This window comes from Salmo salar, chromosome 26 (genome assembly GCF_965601325.2).
Source record: "Salmo salar chromosome 26, fSalSal1, whole genome shotgun sequence".
Lineage (NCBI taxonomy): Eukaryota > Metazoa > Chordata > Actinopteri > Salmoniformes > Salmonidae > Salmo > Salmo salar.
Window position 1 is genome coordinate 45,246,171 of NC_138316.1, and position 18,351 is coordinate 45,264,521.

Sequence of the window (18,351 nt, forward strand, 5' to 3'; positions counted from 1 at the left end):
AACCTGATATAGTTCCACCATCTTCTACCCTTGATATGGCAGTGCCTTCTGGGTTGCCAGGTAGCCTAGTGGTTAGAGCGTTGGACTAGTAACCGAAAGGTTGCAAGATTGAATCCCTGAGCTGACAAGGTAAAGATCTGTTGTTCTGCCCCTGAACAAGGCAGTTAACACATTGTTCCTAGACCGTCATTGAAAATAAGAATTTGTTCTTAACTGACTTGCCTAGTTAAATAAAAGGTAAAATAAAAAAATGTGGGTAATGCTTGAGGCTACAAATCCTGCCATTGTATCAGGAAGGGGACTGTCCTGCAAGTCATCTTGTTACTTCTGCAAACACACTCATTGTCACTGGCGCATTTGGATTTTAGCAACATGTCCTGGTTGGGGGAACACCTGGACTACATCAATCTGCACCTAGTATAGTAGTGAGCAAACCATATCCTTTTCCTCAGGCCAAAAGCAAGGTGAAATACTGCCAGTCATTTGGAATATGATCACAGACCCACAAGGGGTGCATTTTAAAAGGGCAATTGTAGGAATATGACAAAACTACAAGTGTAGTGTTACGCAGGTCTTCATCCACTCAGGACCCTAACTGAGCTATGCAATACTTTGTCTCAGTGTATAAACAGTTATCAAGTATAACATTTTCCATTGAGTTGGGACGAGTTCAAACCAGACAGAAAATATGCTTTAAAACACAGCAACTCAATGGTTTTTAATGGGAGCAGTGTGTTGGAGGAGGGCCTAGGGCTGTGCTGTCCGTCAGAGGAGTTGCAAAGACATCGCCGTCCACCATTTACAGAATTATTTCTCCCCAACGCACGGCTGACTCGGGCATGAGTTTCAGTCTCCCCACCACACCCTCGGGCATGAGTTTCAGTCTCCCCACCACACCCTCGGGCATGAGTTTCAGTCTCCCCACCACACCCTCGGGCATGAGTTTCAGTCTCCCCACCACACCCTCGGGCATGAGTTTCAGTCTCCCCACCACACCCTCGGGCATGAGTTTCAGTCTGCCCACCACACCCTCGGGCATGAGTTTCAGTCTCCCCACCACACCCTCGGGCATGAGTTTCAGTCTCCCCACCACACCCTCGGGCATGAGTTTCAGTCTGCCCACCACACCCTCGGGCATGAGTTTCAGTCTGCCCACCACACCCTCGGGCATGAGTTTCTGTCTCCCCACCACACCCTCGGGCATGAGTTTCAGTCTCCCCACCACACCCTCGGGCATGAGTTTGTCTCCCCACCACTACCTCAGTTAAATGCACTCTGAAGCAGACCCCAGAAAACTGAATCAAAAACCCACCTCCAGTCAACTTAAGTCTCAAGGCATCAAAATATCTTGCTTTTTATTTCCCAGAGGTCTGAAGTTAGTAAGAAGACAATGGATACACTCAAAAGATGAGCCGATCAACTTATATGTCCCACTGCCTTAATACTGTACACAACAGTTCAATTTAGAGTTTGAAAAATGGTCAAGTGAAGCGTTTTTTTTTGGCCCTGACAAATAATTACTATAAATAAATGAGCAAACGTAAACACATTACAGTTAACTTTTGTTGTTGCTATGCATTAACGTTCGTACATTTTCATTTATTCATTGTAGGTCCCCACATAAATAAGAATGATTAAAAAAAAGGGCAAAACAAGAATCTGTATTAATTTTTTAAAGCAGCCATAATTGTAAAAGGTTTTGAGACGGGTCATTCCACGACCCGGTACACCTGCATTTAGTTAGCAAGTTACAAACCAGCAGCAATTTCTGTCTCTTTACCAAACTATTTCTTAATCATAAGAAATTAGTGTGATGACAACTGTTCTTCCAATTTAAACCACAAATGAAAAGAAATGAAAAAACAGAACCATCTATGGGATTATATCTGTCTTGTAAATCAACTACTGCATTTTCCTTCTTGATTGATTCCTAACAAAATAAAAACTCTTCCCTTCGGTGTGTTTCACCACCTCAGAAAAACGAAACGACTCTCAGCCCTTAAAGAAAAGACAAATCGTAGGGGCCCAGTTGCAACACATAAAATAAAAGCATATTTCCAATACTCCCCTCATCAAGATATCACCTATCTGACTGAATTGGGCAGGTTTCCAGTTATACCATATCGTTTCTTCAGTGAACACCTTGAGGAACGAAGGACAGAGGAAAGGATGTGTATGAATTCATGAAATAAAACAATGTTCTGTCTGCACTTCCTAGTCCAACTCCACTGGATACAGAACAAAGAACAGCAGCCTACTGGCTCTTTATACTGTAGTCTATGGGACAGGGAGGCTGAGTGATAATGGGCTCTATATACTGTAGTCTATGGGACAGGGAGGCTGAGTGATGCTGGGCTCTATATACTGTAGTCTATGGGACAGGGAGGCTGAGTGATAATGGGCTCTATATACTGTAGTCTATGGGACAGGGAGGCTGAGTGATGGTGGGCTCTATATACTGTAGTCTATGGGACAGGGAGGCTGAGTGATGCTGGGCTCTATATACTGTAGTCTATGGGACAGGGAGGCTGAGTGATGCTGGGCTCTATATACTGTAGTCTATGGGACAGGGAGGCTGAGTGATGCTGGGCTCTATATACTGTAGTCTATGGGACAGGGAGGCTGAGTGATGGGACCATGCTGGGCTCTATATACTGTAGTCTATGGGACAGGGAGGCTGAGTGATGGGACTATGCTGGGCTCTTTATACTGTAGTCTATGGGACAGGGAGGCTGAGTGATGGGACTATGCTGGGCTCTATATACTGTAGTCTATGGGACAGGGAGGCTGAGTGATGGGACCATGCTGGGCTCTATATACTGTAGTCTATGGGACAGGGAGGCTGAGTGATGGGACTATGCTGGGCTCTATATACTGTAGTCTATGGGACAGGGAGGCTGAGTGATGGGACTATGCTGGGCTCTATATACTGTAGTCTATGGGACAGGGAGGCTGAGTGATGGGACTATGCTGGGCTCTATATACTGTAGTCTATGGGACAGGGAGGCTGAGTGATGGGACTATGCTGGGCTCTATATACTGTAGTCTATGGGACAGGGAGGCTGAGTGATGGGACTATGCTGGGCTCTATATACTGTAGTCTATGGGACAGGGAGGCTGAGTGATGGGACTATGCTGGGCTCTATATACTGTAGTCTATGGGACAGGGAGGCTGAGTGATGGGACTATGCTGGGCTCTATATACTGTAGTCTATGGGACAGGGAGGCTGAGTGATGGGACTATGCTGGGCTCTATATACTGTAGTCTATGGGACAGGGAGGCTGAGTGATGGGACTATGCTGGGCTCTATATACTGTAGTCTATGGGACAGGGAGGCTGAGTGATGGGACTATGCTGGGCTCTATATACTGTAGTCTATGGGACAGGGAGGCTGAGTGATGGGACTATGCTGGGCTCTATATACTGTAGTCTATGGGACAGGGAGGCTGAGTGATGGGACTATGCTGGGCTCTTTATACTGTAGTCTATGGGACAGGGAGGCTGAGTGATGGGACTATGCTGGGCTCTATATACTGTAGTCTATGGGACAGGGAGGCTGAGTGATGGGACTATGCTGGGCTCTTTATACTGTAGTCTATGGGACAGGGAGGCTGAGTGATGGGACTATGCTGGGCTCTTTATACTGTAGTCTATGGGACAGGGAGGCTGAGTGATGGGACTATGCTGGGCTCTATATACTGTAGTCTATGGGACAGGGAGGCTGAGTGATGCTGGGCTCTATATACTATAGTCTATGGGACAGGGAGGCTGAGTGATGGGACTATGCTGGGCTCTATATACTGTAGTCTATGGGACAGGGAGGCTGAGTGATGGGACTATGCTGGGCTCTTTATACTGTAGTCTATGGGACAGGGAGGCTGAGTGATGGGACTATGCTGGGCTCTATATACTGTAGTCTATGGGACAGGGAGGCTGAGTGATGGGACTATGCTGGGCTCTATATACTGTAGTCTATGGGACAGGGAGGCTGAGTGATGGGACTATGCTGGGCTCTATATACTGTAGTCTATGGGACAGGGAGGCTGAGTGATGGGACTATGCTGGGCTCTATATACTGTAGTCTATGGGACAGGGAGGCTGAGTGACGGGACTATGCTGGGCTCTATATACTGTAGTCTATGGGACAGGGAGGCTGAGTGATGGGACTATGCTGGGCTCTATATACTGTAGTCTATGGGACAGGGAGGCTGAGTGATGGGACCATGCTGGGCTCTATATACTGTAGTCTATGGGACAGGGAGGCTGAGTGATGGGACTATGCTGGGCTCTATATACTGTAGTCTATGGGACAGGGAGGCTGAGTGATGGGACCATGCTGGGCTCTATATACTGTAGTCTATGGGACAGGGAGGCTGAGTGATGGGACTATGCTGGGCTCTATATACTGTAGTCTATGGGACAGGGAGGCTGAGTGATGCTGGGCTCTATATACTGTAGTCATTGGGACAGGGAGGCTGAGTGATGGGACTATGCTGGGCTCTATATACTGTAGTCTATGGGACAGGGAGGCTGAGTGATGGGACTATGCTGGGCTCTATATACTGTAGTCTATGGGACAGGGAGGCTGAGTGATGGGACTATGCTGGGCTCTATATACTGTTGTCTATGGGACAGGGAGGCTGAGTGATGGGACTATGCTGGGCTCTATATACTGTAGTCTATGGGACAGGGAGGCTGAGTGATGGGACTATGCTGGGCTCTATATACTGTAGTCTATGGGACAGGGAGGCTGAGTGATGGGACTATGCTGGGCTCTTTATACTGTAGTCTATGGGACAGGGAGGCTGAGTGATGGGACTATGCTGGGCTCTATATACTGTAGTCTATGGGACAGGGAGGCTGAGTGATGGGACTATGCTGGGCTCTATATACTGTAGTCTATGGGACAGGGAGGCTGAGTGATGGGACTATGCTGGGCTCTATATACTGTAGTCTATGGGACAGGGAGGCTGAGTGATGGGACTATGCTGGGCTCTATATACTGTAGTCTATGGGACAGGGAGGCTGAGTGATGGGACTATGCTGGGCTCTATATACTGTAGTCTATGGGACAGGGAGGCTGAGTGACGGGACTATGCTGGGCTCTATATACTGTAGTCTATGGGACAGGGAGGCTGAGTGATGGGACTATGCTGGGCTCTATATACTGTAGTCTATGGGACAGGGAGGCTGAGTGATGGGACCATGCTGGGCTCTATATACTGTAGTCTATGGGACAGGGAGGCTGAGTGATGGGACTATGCTGGGCTCTATATACTGTAGTCTATGGGACAGGGAGGCTGAGTGATGGGACCATGCTGGGCTCTATATACTGTAGTCTATGGGACAGGGAGGCTGAGTGATGGGACTATGCTGGGCTCTATATACTGTAGTCTATGGGACAGGGAGGCTGAGTGATGCTGGGCTCTATATACTGTAGTCATTGGGACAGGGAGGCTGAGTGATGGGACTATGCTGGGCTCTATATACTGTAGTCTATGGGACAGGGAGGCTGAGTGATGGGACTATGCTGGGCTCTATATACTGTAGTCTATGGGACAGGGAGGCTGAGTGATGGGACTATGCTGGGCTCTATATACTGTTGTCTATGGGACAGGGAGGCTGAGTGATGGGACTATGCTGGGCTCTATATACTGTAGTCTATGGGACAGGGAGGCTGAGTGATGGGACTATGCTGGGCTCTATATACTGTAGTCTATGGGACAGGGAGGCTGAGTGATGGGACTATGCTGGGCTCTATATACTGTAGTCTATGGGACAGGGAGGCTGAGTGATGGGACTATGCTGGGCTCTATATACTGTAGTCTATGGGACAGGGAGGCTGAGTGATGGGACTATGCTGGGCTCTATATACTGTAGTCTATGGGACAGGGAGGCTGAGTGATGGGACTATGCTGGGCTCTATATACTGTAGTCTATGGGACAGGGAGGCTGAGTGATGGGACTATGCTGGGCTCTATATACTGTAGTCTATGGGACAGGGAGGCTGAGTGATGGTGGAGGGCTTTTCAGGTGGAGGGCTTCTTCAAAAGGTAACATGGGTAATTTAGTGAATGTTTAGCGAATGGAAGTGGTTGGTTTTACCCCCTACGACCAAAGTCTGAGGTCACAGCGACTGGAACCCCTGAATTCCTTTGGACATAAATTATATGGCATTGACTTTAAAACCAAAAAATTCAACAACCGCTTTCTTGTGAGTAACTACTGTAAGTTATGTTTTTGTATGTGTGTGTGGTGTGTGTGTGTTCCGAGGGCTTCTCCTGTGGAGTCGTCTCAGGGTAGACGGCGGTCCTTCTTGGTTAGCAGGTAACACTGGATGGTTCTCAGGCGGTCCTTGGCAGGGGCAAACTCTGGCTGCAGCTCCAGAGTGGACTCATACCAGCGCATGGCCTTCTCAAACTCCTCCTGGAGACAGACACACATTAGCATTCTTCAACACCCACCTGACACGCAACCAGCATAAGATTCCACACACAGACTTACCAATACCAGCATAAATAACCCGCTTCACAACCACTGATATTTGAAGGGAATTAAGGACCTGAACCAGACCTGAACCAGACCATTCATGGCCATGACAACAATGCCGGTCCATTCCCATGGCGGTGGGCTCACCATGGCGATGTAGACGTTGGCGAGGGTGAAGTGGTTGACAACGAAGTGTGGGGCGATCTCCACAGCCATGCGGGCCACGGTCAGGGCGTCCTCCCACAGCCGTGCGTTCTGGAAGATGTTGGCCAGGCTGATCAGAGGTACATCCTGAGAGGGAGAGATACCGAGTTATCACACAGCACTATAGCACAGGGTCATGTTCAGCAGTGCACACTGTAGAAAAACGTTTTGCAAAGGAAAACAAACGTGTGTTATTATTGGGCATGTCCCAGTCCGTGTTACCTTCATGTGGTGCGGGGAGTAGTGGAGGGCTTGGCGTAGGCAGTCGATGGCCCTCTTGCCCTGACCTTTCACCCTCCAGTAGAGAGCAGACATGCTGGACAAAACCCACGATGTCTGGTTCTGCTCAGGAGAGGAGAGACTTTCATTTGTCTGCATGATTTTATTGATCTTTATACTGCCGGGAGATGCTGTGATTTGGGGGATACAGGGTTGTAGAATAGCCTGACAGACAGCTACCACCTCCACAAACACGTACCTTCTCCAAGACCTTGGCGATGCGCGTGCCCACCTGCTCAAAGGACTGAGAGGAGAACTTATCTTTGCCCAGATTCTGTAGAACCTGAATGACAAAAGGAAATCTGGTTGAGGCTCACGGCAGAACAGTGAAATGATGCAGACTCCCTCCGTCCGTCCCCTCCCTCCCTCTCCGAGCCGACTCCCTCCCTCCGTCCGTCCCCTCCCTCCCTCTCCGAGCCGACTCCGTCCGTCCCCTCCCTCCCTCCCTCTCCGAGCCGACTCCCTCCCTCCCTCCGTCCCCTCCCTCCCTCCCTCTCCGAGCCGACTCCCTCCCTCCCTCCGTCCCCTCCCTCTCCGAGCCGACTCTCTCCGTCCCCTCCCTCTCCGAGCCGACTCTCTCCGTCCCCTCCCTCTCCGAGCCGACTCTCTCCGTCCCCTCCCTCTCCGAGCCGACTCTCTCCGTCCCCTACATCTCCGAGCCGACTCTCTCCGTCCCCTACATCTCCGAGCCGACTCTCTCCGTCCCCTACATCTCCGAGCCGACTCTCTCCGTCCCCTCCCTCTCCGAGCCGACTCTCTCCGTCCCCTCCCTCTCCGAGCCGACTCTCTCCGTCCCCTCCCTCTCCGAGCCGACTCTCTCCGTCCCCTCCCTCTCCGAGCCGACTCTCTCCGTCCCCTCCCTCTCCGAGCCGACTCTCTCCGTCCCCTCCCTCTCCGAGCCGACTCTCTCCGTCCCCTCCCTCTCCGAGCCGACTCTGTCTCCTCCCTCTCCGAGCCGACTCTGTCTCCTCCCTCTCCGAGCCGACTCTGTCTCCTCCCTCTCCGAGCCGACTGTCTCCTCCCTCTCTGAGCCGACTGTCTCCTCCCTCTCTGAGCCGACTGTCTCCTCCCTCTCTGAGCCGACTGTCTCCTCCCTCTCTGAGCCGACTCTGTCTCCTCCCTCTCTGAGCCGACTCTCTCTGTCTCCTCCCTCTCTGAGCCGACTCTCTCTGTCTCCTCCCTCTCTGAGCCGACTCTCTCTGTCTCCTCCCTCTCTGAGCCGACTCTCTCTGTCTCCTCCCTCTCTGAGCCGACTCTCTGTCTCCTCCCTCTCTGAGCCGACTCTCTCTGTCTCCTCCCTCTCTGAGCCGACTCTCTCTGTCTCCTCCCTCTCTGAGCCGACTCTCTCTGTCTCCTCCCTCTCTGAGCCGACTCTCTCTGTCTCCTCCCTCTCTGAGCCGACTCTCTCTGTCTCCTCCCTCTCTGAGCCGACTCTCTCTGTCTCCTCCCTCTCTGAGCCGACTCTCTCTGTCTCCTCCCTCTCTGAGCCGACTCTCTCTGTCTCCTCCCTCTCTGAGCCGACTCTCTCTGTCTCCTCCCTCTCTGAGCCGACTCTCTCTGTCTCCTCCCTCTCTGAGCCGACTCTCTCTGTCTCCTCCCTCTCTGAGCCGACTCTGTCTCCTCCCTCTCTGAGCCGACTCTGTCTCCTCCCTCTCTGAGCCGACTCTGTCTCCTCCCTCTCTGAGCCGACTCTGTCTCCTCCCTCTCTGAGCCGACTCTGTCTCCTCCCTCTCTGAGCCGACTCTGTCTCCTCCCTCTCTGAGCCGACTCTGTCTCCTCCCTCTCTGAGCCGACTCTGTCTCCTCCCTCTCTGAGCTGACTCTCGTCTCCTCCCTCTCTGAGCTGACTCTCTGTCTCCTCCCTCTCTGAGCTGACTCTCTGTCTCCTCCCTCTCTGAGCTGACTCTCTGTCTCCTCCCTCTCTGAGCTGACTCTCTGTCTCCTCCCTCTCTGAGCTGACTCTCTGTCTCCTCCCTCTCTGAGCTGACTCTCTGTCTCCTCCCTCTCTGAGCTGACTCTCTGTCTCCTCCCTCTCTGAGCTGACTCTCTGTCTCCTCCCTCTCTGAGCTGACTCTCTGTCTCCTCCCTCTCTGAGCTGACTCTCTGTCTCCTCCCTCTCTGAGCTGACTCTCTGTCTCCTCCCTCTCTGAGCTGACTCTCTGTCTCCTCCCTCTCTGAGCTGACTCTCTGTCTCCTCCCTCTCTGAGCTGACTCTCTGTCTCCTCCCTCTCTGAGCTGACTCTCTGTCTCCTCCCTCTCTGAGCTGACTCTCTGTCTCCTCCCTCTCTGAGCTGACTCTCTGTCTCCTCCCTCTCTGAGCTGACTCTCTGTCTCCTCCCTCTCTGAGCTGACTCTCTGTCTCCTCCCTCTCTGAGCTGACTCTCTGTCTCCTCCCTCTCTGAGCTGACTCTCTGTCTCCTCCCTCTCTGAGCTGACTCTCTGTCTCCTCCCTCTCTGAGCTGACTCTCTGTCTCCTCCCTCTCTGAGCTGACTCTCTGTCTCCTCCCTCTCTGAGCTGACTCTCTGTCTCCTCCCTCTCTGAGCTGACTCTCTGTCTCCTCCCTCTCTGAGCTGACTCTCTGTCTCCTCCCTCTCTGAGCTGACTCTCTGTCTCCTCCCTCTCTGAGCTGACTCTCTGTCTCCTCCCTCTCTGAGCTGACTCTCTGTCTCCTCCCTCTCTGAGCTGACTCTGTCTCCTCCCTCTCTGAGCTGACTCTGTCTCCTCCCTCTCTGAGCTGACTCTGTCTCCTCCCTCTCTGAGCTGACTCTGTCTCCTCCCTCTCTGAGCTGACTCTGTCTCCTCCCTCTCTGAGCTGACTCTCTGTCTCCTCCCTCTCTGAGCTGACTCTCTGTCTCCTCCCTCTCTGAGCTGACTCTCTCCGTCTCCTCCCTCTCTGAGCTGACTCTCTCCGTCTCCTCCCTCTCTGAGCTGACTCTGTCTCCTCCCTCTCTGAGCTGACTCTCTGTCTCCTCCCTCTCTGAGCTGACTCTGTCTCCTCCCTCTCTGAGCTGACTCTGTCTCCTCCCTCTCTGAGCTGACTCTGTCTCCTCCCTCTCTGAGCTGACTCTCTGTCTCCTCCCTCTCTGAGCTGACTCTCTGTCTCCTCCCTCTCTGAGCTGACTCTCTGTCTCCTCCCTCTCTGAGCTGACTCTCTGTCTCCTCCCTCTCTGAGCTGACTCTCTGTCTCCTCCCTCTCTGAGCTGACTCTGTCTCCTCCCTCTCTGAGCTGACTCTGTCTCCTCCCTCTCTGAGCTGACTCTGTCTCCTCCCTCTCTGAGCTGACTCTCTGTCTCCTCCCTCTCTGAGCTGACTCTCTCTGTCCCCTACCTCTCTGAGTTGACTCTCTCCGGTGTAGTGTATGGCGGCGCGGTTGGCCACGCCAGCCAAGTGGTCCAGGGTGTGCATGCTGGCAGCCAGGTTGGCGTTGCACAACGGCTCCACCGCAGGCTCCTGGAGTGGAGTGGTAAAGTCGATGTGTTCCGTGATGCTGCGGAGGGAGGGTGGAAACCAGAGAACAGCGAGGGAGGGGGGGAAATAACTTTAGACATTTTTCTAATTAAAGTGTGGCTTTGGATGTTAAGAGGATAGTTGAACATTTTGGCTAAATAAATATCTACTTCCCCAGTCAGATGAAGTCATGGTTACCAAGGGTATGTGTATGTGTACAGTGTGAAGGAAGTTGAAGGTAGTTTCATGCTAGATGCTACAGTAGACTTCTAGTCACTGGGCTAGTGAGCTATGGCTCCAGATATGACCTTGTTCATACGGCACACAGAGACATACAAATAGTATCCAAGAGTCCATCTTAACAGTGTAAATATAAAGACCTTAAATCTCCAACTATCCCTTTAAGTCCTAATAAATTGATTCCCAACTGAGTCCAGTGGCAGTCAACATTTGAGTACTTTATTAGTTAGTAGAATCAGCTGTTAGTGCAGGGTTGGAACAATGTGGACTGGGAGGTATTTTCCCCAGGGGAGGGTTGGGAAACCACTGTCACACTCACAATATATATAGTTATCTATGAGATAGCCAGACAGAGTTCAAAGGTTGAATTTACAACACTGTCCTAACCCCGTACACAAGACAGACAGAGGTCAAAGGTTGAATTTACAACACTGTCCTAACCCCGTACACAAGACAGACAGAGGTCAAAGGGGAAGGTTGGTACTGACTCGATGTTCTTGGCAGACACGGCCAGCCAGGTACTGGCCACGGTGGTGAGGTCTACCCTGCGTGTTCTCTGGCACTCCTCTGGCCCCGGCCAGCCCAGACTGGTGTAGTCCCTCCATCGCCCTGCGCGTGCACACACACACACACACAAATCAGTACCCTAGAGGCACAAACACTTTCTTAGTATGGTTTAATGATGACTAAGAGAACTGTCTTTATGGGAGAATCTCAATTGTATTTCCTTGATTCCTCGCATCCTTCTCAGAACCCATTGGATGTTAAAGTCAGAGGTCCCTCCCAACTGGCCTTCTTCTCCAATGGGTTTTGAGGAGGCGGCGAGAGGACACGAGGAGTCAAGTAAATACAATTGAGATTCTCCCTGTGAGTTTGTCTGTGAGCATGCAGGCTGTTTATTACCCGAGGGCCCAGGGGACGGGATGGTGGGGCCGCTGATCTCCAGGACAGAGTGGCCTCCAGGGAGCAGTGTCTCCCCCTGCAGGCTGTCCTCAGCACTGCCCCAGCCCTCGGGGCTATCCGCCTTGGGCTTCCTCACACGCTTCACCTGGAACGTGATCTGTGGAGGACCAGGGACACAGAGAGGGGGGGATGTTGGGCTGGGGCCTGGCTACTGTTTGGACAAACATTTTCATACATCATGGTAGTTACTCAGTACATGTACCACTCAGCCCCCTGTCTCTCTATAGTACATCATGGTAGTTACTCAGTACATGTACCACTCAGCCCCCTGTCTCTCTATAGTACATCATGGTAGTTACTCAGTACATGTACCACTCAGCCCCGTGTCTCTCTATAGTACATCATGGTAGTTACTCAGTACAGGACATGTACCACTCAGCCCCCTGTCTGTCTATAGTACATCATGGTAGTTACTCAGTACAGGACATGTACCACTCAGCCCCCTGTCTGTCCCTATAGTACATCATGGTAGTTACTCAGTACATGTACCACTCAGCCCCCTGTCTGTCTCTATAGTACATCATGGTAGTTACTCAGGACATGTACCACTCAGCCCCCTGTCTGTCTCTATAGTACATCATGGTAGTTACTCAGGACATGTACCACTCAGCACCCTGTCTGTCTCTATAGTACATCATGGTAGTTACTCAGTACATGTACCACTCAGCCCCCTGTCTGTCTCTATAGTACATCATGGTAGTTACTCAGGACAGGACACCTACCCACTCAGCCCCCTGTCTCTCTATAGTACATCATGGTAGTTACTCAGGACAGGACACCTACCCACTCAGCCCCCTGTCTCTCTATAGTACATCATGGTAGTTACTCAGGACATGTACCACTCAGCCCCCTGTCTCTCTATAGTACATCATGGTAGTTACTCAGGACAGGACACCTACCCACTCAGCCCCCTCGTCATCCTCACAGTTCCCGAAGCAGGGCCCTCCTCCGCTCCGGCCCGCTCCCATCACCCTGTCGTTCTTCAGCACGCGGATGCCCCTCAGGTCGCCCCGCTTTCCCCCAACGTCCAGAGCCCCCTCGAAGGCCCCCATCAGCTCCTCCTTCAGCTGCCACTCCTCCTCATCCCCCTCTCCTCCTCCAGGCTGTTGGCTTGCCTCTCCAGAGCCGTTACTGTCCAGCACCACCTCTGTTACAAACAGAAAGGCAGGGTCCTGTTCATTAGGTACCAAACGGAAGAAAATGGACAGAAACAGGGAGGGTTTAACATGACATTTGTAGGTTTTCCGTCTCAAAAGGTTTTGCTACAGTGCCCTAATGAACAGGACCCAGATGTCTGAGCATCAGTGTGCAGAAGTCCATGAACAGTTCTGTTCATTTGATTTCATACAGTCAGAGTCCAAATCATAAGGGTCTTACTCTCAAACAGGAGTGCTTCCTCCACAGTGGAGACAGGCAGAGCCTGGGCAGCCGTGGTGGTGGGGTCCTCCTGCTGCTTCTGTCTACTGCCAGCCTCCCATTCATCTAGATGTAGAGTCACATCCTCCTCCCCGACACACACAGAACCCTCTGTTGACACACACACACACACACACACTTCAGTCTCCACTAAACTGGCCTGCCAACAATGTGCATGACATAGAAGCAACAAATACAGATAACAGAACTGGACTTCATTGTCCCTTTTGTCATAGTGGAAATGGGTCTTTCTTGTAACCCTGCACCTTTTCACCTCTATATAGAAAGTGTGTGTAGATTGTAAACATGGTGAGAGGGTTGGCGTCTGATTGTCAAATATAGAGTTTTCTAAATGCAGCAGCAGCTGGACTATTTTTAACAGCTTCAATTATTGAGTGGAACATTTCTCCACTTAAAACACTTTCCTATTTTCTCCACATTCTAGAGAGAGACACAGAGAAAGAGACAGAGAGAGAAAGACAGCGAAAACGAGAGACAGAGAAAGCGAGAGAGAGACAGAAAGAGAGAGAGAAAGAGACAGAAAGACAGAAAGCGAGAGAGAGAGACAAAGACACACAGAAAGAGAGAGAGCGAGCGAGCCAGAGCAAGAGAGGGAGACACACGGAGAGAGAGAGCGAGCGAGCGAGCCAGAGCAAGAGAGGGAGAAACACGGAGAGAGAGAGCGAGCGAGCGAGCCAGAGCAAGAGAGGGAGACACACGGAGAGAGAGAGAGAGAGACAGAGCAAGAGAGGGAGACACACGGAGAGAGAGAGAGAGAGAGAGACAGAGCAAGAGAGGGAGACACACGGAGAGAGAGAGAGAGAGAGAGACAGAGCAAGAGAGGGAGACACACGGAGAGAGAGAGAGAGAGAGACAGAGCAAGAGAGGGAGACACACGGAGAGAGAGAGAGAGAGAGACAGAGCAAGAGAGGGAGACACACGGAGAAGAGAGAGAGAGAGAGACAGAGCAAGAGAGGGAGACACACGGAGAGAGAGAGAGAGAGAGAGACAGAGCAAGAGAGGGAGACACACGGAGAGAGAGAGAGAGAGAGAGAGAGAGCAAGAGAGGGAGACACACGGAGAGAGAGAGAGACAGAGCAAGAGAGGGAGACACACGGAGAGAGAGAGAGAGAGAGAGAGAGACAGAGCAAGAGAGGGAGACGCGGAGAGAGAGAGAGACAGAGCAAGAGAGGGAGACACACGGAGAGAGAGAGAGAGAGAGAGACAGAGCAAGAGAGGGAGACACACGGAGAGAGAGAGAGAGAGAGACAGAGCAAGAGAGGGAGACACACGGAGAGAGAGAGAGAGAGACAGAGCAAGAGAGGGAGACACACAGAGAGAGAGAGAGAGAGAGAGAGAGAGAGCAAGAGAGGGAGACACACGGAGAGAGAGAGAGAGAGAGAGACAGAGCAAGAGAGGGAGACACACGGAGAGAGAGAGAGAGAGAGAGAGAGAGAGACAGAGCAAGAGAGGGAGACACACGGAGAGAGAGAGAGAGAGAGAGAGACAGAGCAAGAGAGGGAGACACACGGAGAGAGAGAGAGAGCAAGAGAGGGAGACACACGGAGAGAGAGAGAGAGAGACAGAGCAAGAGAGGGAGACACACGGAGAGAGAGAGAGAGAGACAGAGCAAGAGAGGGAGACACACGGAGAGAGAGAGAGAGAGACAGAGCAAGAGAGGGAGACACACGGAGAGAGAGAGAGAGAGAGACAGAGCAAGAGAGGGAGACACACGGAGAGAGAGAGAGAGAGAGACAGAGCAAGAGAGGGAGACACACGGAGAGAGAGAGAGAGAGAGAGAGAGAGAGAGAGAGACAGAGCAAGAGAGGGAGACACACAGAGAGAGAGAGAGAGAGAGAGAGAGAGAGAGAGAGACAGAGCAAGAGAGGGAGACACACAGAGAGAGAGAGAGAGAGAGAGAGAGAGACAGAGCAAGAGAGGGAGACGCGGAGAGAGAGAGAGAGAGAGAGAGAGACAGAGCAAGAGAGGGAGACACACGGGAGAGAGAGAGAGAGAGAGAGACAGAGCAAGAGAGGGAGACACACGGAGAGAGAGAGAGAGAGAGAGACAGAGCAAGAGAGGGAGACGCGGAGAGAGAGAGAGAGAGAGAGACAGAGCAAGAGAGGGAGACACACGGAGAGAGAGAGAGAGACAGAGCAAGAGAGGGAGACACACGGAGAGAGAGAGAGAGACAGAGCAAGAGAGGGAGACACACGGAGAGAGAGAGAGAGACAGAGCAAGAGAGAGAGAGAGAGAGAGAGAGAGAGAGAGAGAGAGAGACAGAGCAAGAGAGGGAGACACACGGAGAGAGAGAGAGAGAGAGAGAGAGAGAGAGAGAGAGAGACAGAGCAAGAGAGGGAGACACACGGAGAGAGAGAGAGAGAGAGAGAGAGAGAGAGAGACAGAGCAAGAGAGGGAGACACACGGAGAGAGAGAGAGAGAGAGAGAGAGAGAGAGAGAGAGAGAGTGTGCGAGAGTGTGAGAGACAGCGAACATCAGAGGGTGGATTGCAGATAGATTCCAGGTCTATCTCCAATAATACAGCTGATCAGCTGATTAATATTTAAGCCTTTAGACAAGATAGTCAGACAGAGGTCAAAGTTTGAATTTACAACACTGTCACCCCTTACACAAGACAGAGGTCAAAGTTTGTATTTACAACACTGTCACCCCTTACACAAGACAGAGGTCAAAGTTTGTATTTACAACACTGTCACCCCTTACACAAGACAGAGGTCAAAAGGGGAAGGCTGGTACTGACTATAAAATAAGCCAAGTACCACTTATCCCAGGCCTCTCAAATTCATTTCCACAACAATGGACAATAAAGTATGGCATGAGAGGAACTGGGGCACTCACGCGGACATGGCGAGCGCTGCAGGTTGTATAGGAAGGGGTAGAACTGCAGGCATCGCAGAAGGGGCAGGCTGGCACGGCACTGGGCACAACTGGCAGAGAGAGCCAGGGTGTGGCGGAACAGGTCCAGGGCGCCCGTCACGTTGCCCTGGGCCAGATTCACGCTCACCAGGCTCAGGAGTGTGTGGGGCTGCCAGGGGACCAGAGGAAAGCAGGGACACAGAGTCATTAGAATGGACATCCTTATGTAACATCTCATTAGGACCACACTGTGGATATCCTTATATAACATCCCATTAGGACCACACTGTGGATATCCTTATGTAACATCTCATTAGGACCACACTGTGGATATCCTTATATAACATCCCATTAGGACCACACTGTGGATATCCTTATGTAACATCCCATTAGGACCACACTGTGGATATCCTTATGTAACATCTCATTAGGACCACACTGTGGATATCCTTATATAACATCCCATTAGGACCACACTGTGGATATCCTTATGTAACATCTCATTAGGACCACACTGTGGATATCCTTATGTAACATCTCATTAGGACCACACTGTGGATATCCTTATGTAACATCCCATTAGGACCACACTGTGGATATCCTTATGTAACATCTCATTAGGACCACACTGTGGATATCCTTATATAACATCCCATTAGGACCACACTGTGGATATCCTTATATAACATCCCATTAGGACCACACTGTGGATATCCTTATGTAACATCCCATTAGGACCACACTGTGGATATCCTTATGTAACATCTCATTAGGACCACACTGTGGATATCCTTATGTAACATCCCATTAGGACCATACTGTGGATATCCTTATATAACATCCCATTAGGACCACACTGTGGATATCCTTATATAACATCCCATTAGGACCACACTGTGGATATCCTTATATAACATCCCATTAGGACCACACTGTGGATATCCTTATATAACATCCCATTAGGACCATACTGTGGATATCCTTATATAACATCCCATTAGGACCACACTGTGGATATCCTTATATAACATCCCATTAGGACCACACTGTGGATATCCTTATATAACATCCCATTAGGACCATACTGTGGATATCCTTATATAACATCTCATTAGGACCACACTGTGGATATCCTTATGTAACATCCCATTAGGACCACACTGTGGATATCCTTATGTAACATCCCATTAGGACCACACTGTGGATATCCTTATATAACATCCCATTAGGACCACACTGTGGATATCCTTATGTAACATCCCATTAGGACCACACTGTGGATATCCTTATGTAACATCCCATTAGGACCACACTGTGGATATCCTTATGTAACATCTCATTAGGACCATACTGTGGATATGCTTATGTAACATCCCATTAGGACCACACTGTGGATATCCTTATGTAACATCCCATTAGGACCATACTGTGGATATCCTTATGTAACATCTCATTAGGACCATACTGTGGATATCCTTATATAACATCCCATTAGGACCATACTGTGGATATCCTTATGTAACATCCCATTAGGACCACACTGTGGATATCCTTATGTAACATCTCATTAGGACCATACTGTGGATATCCTTATATAACATCCCATTAGGACCATACTGTGGATATCCTTATGTAACATCCCATTAGGACCATACTGTGGATATCCTTATATAACATCCCATTAGGACCACACTGTGGATATCCTTATGTAACATCCCATTAGGACCACACTGTGGATATCCTTATGTAACATCTCATTAGGACCACACTGTGGATATCCTTATGTAACATCCCATTAGGACCACACTGTGGATATCCTTATGTAACATCTCATTAGGACCATACTGTGGATATCCTTATGTAACATCCCATTAGGACCATACTGTGGATATCCTTATGTAACATCTCATTAGGACCACACTGTGGATATCCTTATGTAACATCCCATTAGGACCACACTGTGGATATCCTTATGTAACATCTCATTAGGACCATACTGTGGATATCCTTATGTAACATCCCATTAGGACCATACTGTGGATATCCTTATGTAACATCTCATTAGGACCACACTGTGGATATCCTTATGTAACATCCCATTAGGACCACACTGTGGATATCCTTATGTAACATCCCATTAGGACCACACTGTGGATATCCTTATGTAACATCTCATTAGGACCATACTGTGGATATCCTTATGTAACATCCCATTAGGACCATACTGTGGATATCCTTATATAACATCCCATTAGGACCACACTGTGGATATCCTTATGTAACATCTCATTAGGACCACACTGTGGATATCCTTATGTAACATCCCATTAGGACCACACTGTGGATATCCTTATGTAACATCCCATTAGGACCACACTGTGGATATCCTTATGTAACATCCCATTAGGACCACACTGTGGATATCCTTATATAAC

The 18,351-nt window shown here is 50.3% G+C and overlaps 1 protein-coding gene across 2 annotated transcripts in view; it reads right to left on the minus strand.

Annotated features, from left to right (window-relative positions):
* Positions 1-1,323: 1,323 nt before the first annotated feature.
* LOC106587870 (tetratricopeptide repeat protein 17) overlaps positions 1,324-18,351 on the minus strand; it is a 28,518-nt gene continuing 11,490 nt past the window's right edge. For both annotated transcript variants that reach the window (XM_045708170.2, XM_045708169.2), the window contains exons 15-24: positions 15,899-16,085; positions 13,001-13,150; positions 12,523-12,770; positions 11,564-11,720; positions 11,149-11,269; positions 10,301-10,460; positions 7,173-7,256; positions 6,917-7,036; positions 6,638-6,781; positions 1,324-6,427 (exon numbers count right to left, since the gene is read on the minus strand). In XM_045708170.2, coding sequence (XP_045564126.1) covers positions 6,296-6,427; positions 6,638-6,781; positions 6,917-7,036; positions 7,173-7,256; positions 10,301-10,460; positions 11,149-11,269; positions 11,564-11,720; positions 12,523-12,770; positions 13,001-13,150; positions 15,899-16,085 — 1,503 coding nt within the window. In that variant the 3' untranslated portion in view covers positions 1,324-6,295. The remainder of the gene's footprint in view (positions 6,428-6,637; positions 6,782-6,916; positions 7,037-7,172; positions 7,257-10,300; positions 10,461-11,148; positions 11,270-11,563; positions 11,721-12,522; positions 12,771-13,000; positions 13,151-15,898; positions 16,086-18,351) is intronic.